This window comes from Elephantulus edwardii, unplaced genomic scaffold, assembly GCF_000299155.1.
Source record: "Elephantulus edwardii isolate Elephantulus edwardi_28Jun2011 unplaced genomic scaffold, EleEdw1.0 scaffold00266, whole genome shotgun sequence".
NCBI classification, from domain to species: domain Eukaryota; kingdom Metazoa; phylum Chordata; class Mammalia; order Macroscelidea; family Macroscelididae; genus Elephantulus; species Elephantulus edwardii.
The window spans coordinates 918,929-927,450 of NW_006400016.1; the positions used below are offsets into that span (position 1 = coordinate 918,929).

Genomic DNA, 8,522 nt, shown 5'->3' on the forward strand with positions numbered 1-8,522 from the left:
CCCGGCCCCACACTCCCACCCTGGGCTGCAGGTGCCGACTGGCCCCGGACATTTCTCCGTGCTGCTGGACGTGAAGCACTTCTCGCCAGAAGAGATCGCCGTCAAGGTGGTGGGCGAACACGTGGAGGTGCATGCACGCCACGAGGAGCGCCCGGTGAGCTTGTTGACGTGGACGGGAGGGGCGGAGCAGCGAGGGGGCTCCCTGGGGGAAGGGGCCGCCCGGCCCCCACTGCTCACAATCCTCGCTCCCCCTACAGGATGAACATGGCTACATTGCACGAGAGTTCCATCGCCGTTACCGCCTGCCCCCGGGTGTGGACCCCACAGCCGTGACATCGGCACTGTCCCCTGAGGGTGTTCTGTCCATCCAGGCCGCCCCTGCGCCCGCCCAGTCCCTGCCGCCACCACAAGCTGCAGCCAAGTAGGAGCCCCGGAGGCCCCCTGTCTTAAAGCCGACCTGACTCCACCCAGCCAGATGCCCAAAGCTTGCCAAGATCACGCACCTCCCCATCCTGGATCCTGCCCCAGCCCCTCCATCCTCCTCCACCCACGTGCACTTTTCAGCCACCCATCCTCACTGACACCACTTTCTTGGCAGATATTTTTCCCCTTGAGACTCCTTCCTCTACTCCCTTCAGATAGGAAAAGACTCCTAAATCCTGATTTTGTATGTTCACCCTGCCTCCACAGTTGTCAGGCAACCCCACCCCTGGACTCTGCAAACCTCCCACTGCAGACCAACTAGATCTGGTCCCCAAAACTCTGGATCCAGGCCAGCCAGAACATTCACCTACAAACTGCAGACATTCCCCAGCCCTCACCTCCAGTTTTAAGCAAAACTACCCCTTTCTTCTGACCCTCAGCCACCAGCCTGACACCTAGATCATCTACCTTCCACATTATCATCCACCATCAACCAGGAAGGTACTCTTTATTCCCCAAGGCCTTTGTCCCTCCTTGAACCCCTTCCTGTCCCTGTCCCACCATTCTCCACCCCAGTCTATGCCTTAATAAAAGCTGGAGCTTTGCCAGCTGCCTGTGTCTGAAACATAGTCGGGCTGGATGGAGCAAGCAGTGGTCAAAGTAGAGGGGATTATTTTATTGGGGTTCTGAAGCGGAGGCAAATCACTGTCGCTCATACATCTCCCGGAGGATCTTCATGCTTTCTGAGTAACGGAGCTGGTTCCGCTGAGATGCTTCCTTCCACCTGGGGTGGGAGGCGAAGGGAGGGGTCATTTGATGCCGCAGCGACCACGGGGTGGGGTTGGAGGGCAGCTGGCAGGCTGGGGCCAGTTTACCTCTGGCGAATGCGTTTCCAGCGCTGCATGTTGCGGAAAATGAGCGTGGAGGGTGAAAGTTCTGATTCCGAGGGCTGTGTGGACAAAGGGCCAGGGTGAGTGGCCATGTCCTATTCCCATCATGTGACCTCCCTCAACCCCAGGCCAACCCAGTGTACCCACTTCACCAACCTCATCTTCTGGGGTGCCCTGGGTCTCAGGCTGCAGGGGGGATGGGATGCGGGATCTGCAGGCATCTCCAGGGGCCACGGGTGGAGGTAGTTTGTATACATCCCGACTCTCGCTACTGGTAACCTCTGACCCCTGGGGAAACAAGGGCCCCACACCCCACCCAGGAGAGTCAGAGCAGAGAGCTGAGAATGCGCAGTCTTTCCTGCCTTTCCTGGGAACAAGAGCCCAGCAGATCTGAGGAGCCATGTTTAAAGGGCAGAGACCCTTTACAACCTGTGGGTCAGCTCTGCCTGCCCTATGCACCTCCCATCTGTCCTTGCAAACCCAGGGATTCATGTCTGCCTGTCTCAGGGACCTTCTCCAGGTATCACTTCTGCATCACTGGGGTCTTTTCCTACTCTCTCCAAACCAGGTGGCCCTATCTGCCTGCCCTGGCAAACTCCTTTCCACTCTTGTCATTTTAAGGGGTCAGATATGTCCTGGCAACCTCTGGCCACCTCTAGCCAGGAGTCATGTCTATCTGGGGAAAATTCACTCCCTGGGCCAGATCCTCACATCTGTCTGCCAGAAGGATTCCTGCCTAGCCTAGCTCTTGGGGAAATCTACTGCTTGGCAACCCCTAATTTGGAAGTTGTGTCTGTCTGCCCAGTAGTATTCAGCCTCCTCCTATCAGACCAGGCCTGTCTATCTAGGACTTAACTCTCTAGGGCTTCACATCTGTGTACCACATCTGACTCAGTAGTCACATCTGAGAGACTTGTACCCATCCACCTGGCTAGAGGTGACCCCTTGTACCTGTCCACCTACACCACCTTTCCTGTCTGCTGGACCGGGGCCCAGCATCGGGCCCACCTCCTCATCTTCAGGTAGTGGAGGTAGGGGCGAAGTGGGTGAGTGTTCACGCTCCCGGGCTGAGGGGCTGTTGCGCATCCAGGCACGGCAGATTGGGTAGAGAGGTGTGTTCTCACTGAACTGGGCCAAATCCACACTCCGGTCAAACAGCTTGATCACATACGTGTCTGGGGACCGTGGGGGGTGGAAGGTGGGTAAACTTCTTTACACAGCCCTCTGGCCCCCTGCCTGCCCTCTCAGGCCAGCACCCACTCACTGGATCGCTGTGGCCCTCCCTCGGCCAGCCCATCATCCATCTCCCTCCTCTTCTTACGCCGCTGGTGGGGGAAGCGGGCAGATGGCCTGCAGAGGGTGGGGAAGGAATTGTCAGGATCTGGGTAGGGACTGGGAAACCCTTGTCACCTGGCTGCTCCCATCCCACCCCCCATCTTACCGTTTTCCAGTGGCTGCGATGGAGCAGTCCCTATGGGGAGAGATAAGGTGTCAGCAGGATGAACTCACATTGAATGCTGCACAGAACCTCTGTGGGAACCCTGGGATGCTGGGATCAAGCCTGAGATGCCCCATAAATCCCACCAACCCTTTGAACCTTGTGTCCCACCCATGCCCTTAGGGATTACGTGCCAAACATGAGAGAATCAAAGTCTCCTTCTGCCATGGGTCTTTGTATACATAGAGGGCTCAGGGCTGTGCTGAGGGAAAGAGTTATCTACCACAAACCTTCAGTTCCAGATCCTATCCAAAAAAGCTTACTTATTGTGGGCGTCTGAGGGTGTCTTCCCAGCTTCCTCATCTAGACGCTCTCTGGTAGCAGAAGAGAACCATTTACTCTGGGCTCCAATGGCTCAGAGTGGCAGAGGCACTCAGTGACCTCCCCAGGGGATACCTTTCTCCCCAAGCCAGCTTTGGGAGCCCCACCCACATCCACCCAGAGCCCGAGGGTTCAACTTCAACCTGCCAGGTTCCCTCCCCCATTCCTGGAGCCCCTTGGTGGTTTGGGTTCCAACCTGTCCATGTGGCTCTTCTCCAGCAGACACTGCAGAACAGCATCCAGTTGGTTCCGGGCCTTGGCCATCTCCAACTCTAGGGGAGAGGGTACAGTGCAGTCAGTACTGAGGCCCCCAGGTGGCAGGCTAGAGAAGTGCATGTAACTGACACCGTGGAATCCTTTGGCCAGGTATGCCAAGAGCTAGCTGCAGAGACTACAGAACTACAGTGGGTAACAAGAGCTTGGGACTTCAAGCTATGCCATAGGCTCACGGCGGGAACCAAAGTAAGACTCCTCACCTGGCTGAGATGTTTCCTCATTTTGAAACAGCTCTTTGATGATGTCTATTTGCTAGGATTATTGCAAGATTTAAATAAGCCTGATACTGTATGTCTCTTAGTAAGGTTGAATAATGAAACTAATGTACAAAGAGCTTATAACGGATGAGGTACATCGCAGAAACTCACTCTCCATATTAACCTTTTGTATGTTACTATTATGTGTCCCTCAAAGAGCTGAACAGAAAATTTCAAAAGGCAGCTCGGGACAATGAAGCAAGATACTATAATGAAATGTGCAGAGAGCTGGAGTCAGAAAATCAAAAGGGCCAAACTCGCTCAGTGTTTCTAAAGCTGAAAGAGTTGAAAAATACTTTGGGTAGGATGTTAAATAACCCAGAAGTATCAAAAGAAGATGGAAGGAGTACACAGAATCAATGTATCAGAAGGAATTGGCTGATATAGAAGAATTTCATGAAATAACATATAAGCAAAAGCCTGTGGTGATGAAGGAGAAAGTTCAAGTTGCTCTAAAGGAATTGGCAAAAAACAAGGCTCCAGGAGTTGACGGCACACCAATTGACATATTTCAACAAACAGACGCTGCCCTGGATGTGCTCACTACGTTGTGCCAAGAAATCTGGAGGACAGCCAGTTGGCCAACTGACTGGAAAAGATCAATATTTGTTCCCATTCCAAAGAAAGGTTACCCAACAGAGTGTGGAAATTATCAAACAGCATCATTAATATCATACGCAAGCAAGATTCTGCTGAAAATTATCCAAAAACGATTGGAGCAATGTCAAAAGAGAACTGCCAGATGTGCAGGCTGGATTTAGAAGAGATCATGGTTGTTGTTTATTGTTGTTATGTGCCATCGAGTCGCTTGCGACTCATAGCGACCCTATGTACAAGAGCTCTAAATGCCGTTCTATGCTATGCCATCTCAAACGCACTCATTCCCACCACTCCAGTCACAGAATCGATCCATCTCATCGAAGGTCTTCATCTCCTTCACCGTCCCTCCACTCTCCTAAACATGATGTCCCTCTCCAAGGACCAGTCCCTCCTTGCATCATGCCCACAGTATGTCGGAAGAAGCTTCAGAATCCTTGACTCCAAGGAGCATTCTGGCTTCACCTTCTTCAGGACAATGGTACTAGGGATATTATAGCTAATGTAAGATGGATCTTGGCAGAAAGCAGAGAATACCAGAAGAATGTCTTTCTGTGCTTCATTGGCTATGCAAAGGCTTTTGACTGTGTGGATCACAACAAGCTATGGCTGACTCTGAGAAGAATGGGAATCCCGGAGCATTTGACTGTACTTATGCGAAACCTATACTTGGACCAAGAGGCAGTGGTCAGAACAGAGCAAGGAGACACTACATGGTTCAAAATCAAGAAGGGGGTTCATCAGGGATTTATTTTGTCTCCATACCTTTTCAATCTGTATGCAGAACAGATCATCTGAGACTCTGGGCTATACAAGGAGGAATGTGACATCAGGATTGGTGGAACAGTCATCAACAACCTGCGTTATGCAGATGACACAACCCTGCTTGCTGAAACCAAGGAGGACCTGAAACGCTTGCTGTGGAAGGTCAGGGACTGCAGCCTTCAATACGGATTGAAGCTCAACATCAAGAAAACAAAGATTCTCACCACTGGGCCAACTGGCAGCATCAGTATGGATGGTGAAGAGATTGAGATAGTTAGCAGTTTTAGTTTATTTGGGTAACAGCAACCAAGAAATCAAGAGACGAATTACATTGAGAAAGTCAGCTGTGAGGGACCTCTCAAGAGTACTGAAGAGTAACAACGTCAGGCTGGAAACTAAGGTGTACCTGATCTGGGCTATAGTCTTTGCAGTTACATGCTATGCATTGGAGGGTTGGACAGTGACAAGGGATGATAGAAAGAGAATTGATGCCTTTGAGCTGTGGTGCTGGAGAAGAGTGTTGAATATACCATGGACTGCTAGGAGAACAAACAGGTTTGTCCTGGAGAGGGTGGAGCCGGAATGCTCCTTGGAGTCAAGGATTCTGAAGCTTCGTCTGACATACTTTGGGCATGTTGCAAGGAGGGACCGGTCCTTGGAGGGGGACATCATGTTTGGGAGAGTGGAGGGACAGTGCAGGAGAGGAAGACCCTTGATGAGATGGATCGATTCAGTGATTGGGGTGGTGGGAATGAGTGTGTTTGAGACGGCAAGGTTGGCACAGGATAGAATGGCATTTAGGGCTCTTGTACAAGGGACTCGATGGCACATAACAACAACAACAATATACTTTAAAAATGTTTTTGTTGTTATGTGCTGTCAAGTCGGAGCTGACTTAAGAGCTGACCCTCCAGGGGGTTTTGAGAGGCTGTAAACTGCATGGGAGAAGAGTGCCAATGTTTCTCTCATCGAGCAGCTGGTGGGTTCGAACAGCCTGCATTCTTACCACTAGGCCACCTGAGCTCAATATGAACTTAAGAGAAAAATGTCTACCTTTTTGAGGCTTTCTTACTTGAACTAGAAACCTGCTGCCAGAGACTTGTAGCCTTTGGGTTAGCAGTGCAACTCCCTATGGACTACACCAAGTTCTGAACTTAGACACACAAGCACGTGCAGTAGGTGAGGAATGCTGTAAACAGCCTTTAACTGACTTCGACCTAGCATGCTGTGACAGAAGATATACCACAGATATACGCTGCGTAAACTGTCCTTGAAAGGAAGCTTAAACCGCTTCCCTTAGGGGAGCTCTGGTGGCCTAGTGGCAAGAAGCTGCACTGCAAACCCAGAGATACGCGGTTCGAATCCACCAGATGCTCTGCCGGAGGAGGGGCCATCTCCTCCTGTACCAGTCAGATCAGATTTGATGGTACACACACACACAAACAAAAAAAATTTTTAAAAAAACCACAAAAAAAAAACCAAAAAACAACACACCACCTTCCTTGAAAGGGGAAAAAACAACATTCAGCTAATTTCTGACCATGGAGTAAATAATTTTAAAAGCTGGATTGTAAGAAGAAGAGAAGAATAATTTGGCATCAGGATTGGAAGAGTCAATAACCTGCGTTATGCATATGATACAACCTTGCTTTTTAAAAGAGAGCAGAACATCAAACACTCACTGCAAAAGATCAAAGCCTTGGCCCATCAACAAATGAATGGATAGAGAAGCTGTGGTATATCCACAATAGAAGACTATGCCACACTGAAAAACAAGGAACTCATGCAATATATTTTTTTAAATTTTATTATTATTTTTTGTGCGTGTACCATCAAATTGGATCTGACTGGTACAGGAGGAGATTGCCCCTCCTTCAGCAGAGCATCTGGTGGATTTGAACCGTGCGCCTCTTGGATTGCAGTGCACCTTCTTGCCGCTAGGCCACCAGAGCTCCTGGAACTCATGCAATATTATTCAAAATGGGTGACCCTGGAGGACATTATGCTGAGTGAAATATCTCAGTCACAACGGGACAAATACTGCATGGTGCCACTGTTGTAGAATGGGTCTGACATCAGGGTTGGAGTATGACAGAAAAAACTGGATAAATTATGTATATTGTATTGAAACAGATGAGGGAAAGAATAGATTAGAGGTGATATATGAGTGAGTATTATGGTTAGCACAGGAATCCAGAATTAAGGTTGCATAGAGAAGTGTACTCGGGCTTGGGGGTTAGGGGGAAGGGATGGGGGAACTGTATACTCATGAAGGAATTTTTTTTTCCCTTTTTCTTTTCAGAGAGGGGAGCGAACTGGTGGGGAGGGGTGGGCAGGGAGAAAAGTGCAGCAATGAATGAATGAATGGAAATCCATAACCTCTGTAAATGTCTATTAAAATTAATTAAAAAAGGAAGAAAAAAAGATCAAAGCCTTTAATATGGACTACATCTCAACATCAACAAAAATCCTTACTGGGCCAACAGTCAGTACCATGATAGATGGAGAAAATACTGAAGTAGTTAACAAGTTTATCTTACTGGATCCACAGTTAAAAACACCCCTGGTACCAGGATTCAAGAAATCAAGACATGTTACATCAGAAAAGAAATCTGCTGTCAAGGACCCCTCCTAAGTGCTAAGGAACAGTAATGTTAGTTTGAAGACTAAAGTGCACCTGATCCAAGTCAAGGTCTTTTTTTTTCTTTTTCCCTATCTGCTTGCCTTGCAGGGATTTTTTTTTAATTAATTTTAATGAAAGTTTACAGGGACTTAGGATTTCCATTCATTCACTGTTGCACTTTTCTCCCTGTCCACTCTCTCCCCCCATTCACTCTTCTCTTTGAAAACTAAAAGAAAAATTATTTCATTGTTATACAATCCCTCCCCCTAAGTCCACTCCACTGTGCAGCCTTCGTGCTGGACTCCTGTAATGACAACAATACGCAATCATATATCTCTTTTAAACAGTTCTCTCTCTCATTTGTTTCAATGCAGTATACATTATTTATCTCCTCCTTCTCAGTCTTCCATCAACCCTGATGTCAGTCTCGTTTTACAAGAGTGGCCCTATGTAGTATTTGTCCTTTTGTGTCTGAGATATTTCACTCAGCATAATGTCCTCCAGGGTCACCCATTTTGAATAATATTGCATGAGTTCCTTGTTTTTCAATGCAGCGTAGTATTCCATTGTGTGAATATACCACAGTTTCTCTATCCATTTGTTTGTTGATGGGCACATAGGTTGTTTCCAACTCTTTACTATTGTGAACAAAGCCGTGATAAACATGGGTGTGCATATATCTGTTTGGGTGGCAGTTATGCTTTTTTTAGGGTAAATAGTCAAGGTCTTTTACTCTGCATCTGAAATTGGACAATGAATAAAGATGACAGAAAAAGAATCAATTTCTGACTTGCAGTATCAGATAGAAATGGACTATCTCATCGACTGACAAAAGAACAAACAAATATGTCTTGGAGAAAGTACAGCTAGGC

General features: G+C 48.3%; 2 protein-coding genes across 2 annotated transcripts in view; one reads left to right on the forward strand and one right to left on the reverse strand.

Annotated features, from left to right (window-relative positions):
- HSPB6 (heat shock protein, alpha-crystallin-related, B6) overlaps window positions 1-425 on the forward strand; it is a 1,554-nt gene extending 1,129 nt beyond the window's left edge. The window contains exons 2-3 of the mRNA XM_006899666.1: window positions 32-154; window positions 258-425. Coding sequence (XP_006899728.1) covers window positions 32-154; window positions 258-425 — 291 coding nt within the window. The remainder of the gene's footprint in view (window positions 1-31; window positions 155-257) is intronic.
- A 694-nt stretch (window positions 426-1,119) lies between these two features.
- On the reverse strand, window positions 1,120-3,400 carry LIN37 (lin-37 homolog (C. elegans)). The gene is made up of 8 exons (XM_006899667.1): window positions 3,329-3,400; window positions 3,075-3,125; window positions 2,755-2,784; window positions 2,578-2,663; window positions 2,322-2,488; window positions 1,470-1,601; window positions 1,299-1,372; window positions 1,120-1,207 (listed from the first exon to the last, which is right to left on the reverse strand). Exons 1-8 carry the CDS (start codon window positions 3,394-3,396, stop codon window positions 1,126-1,128), a joined length of 690 nt encoding a protein of 229 aa, XP_006899729.1. The 5' UTR covers window positions 3,397-3,400; the 3' UTR covers window positions 1,120-1,125.
- Between the last annotated feature and the right edge of the window lie 5,122 nt (window positions 3,401-8,522).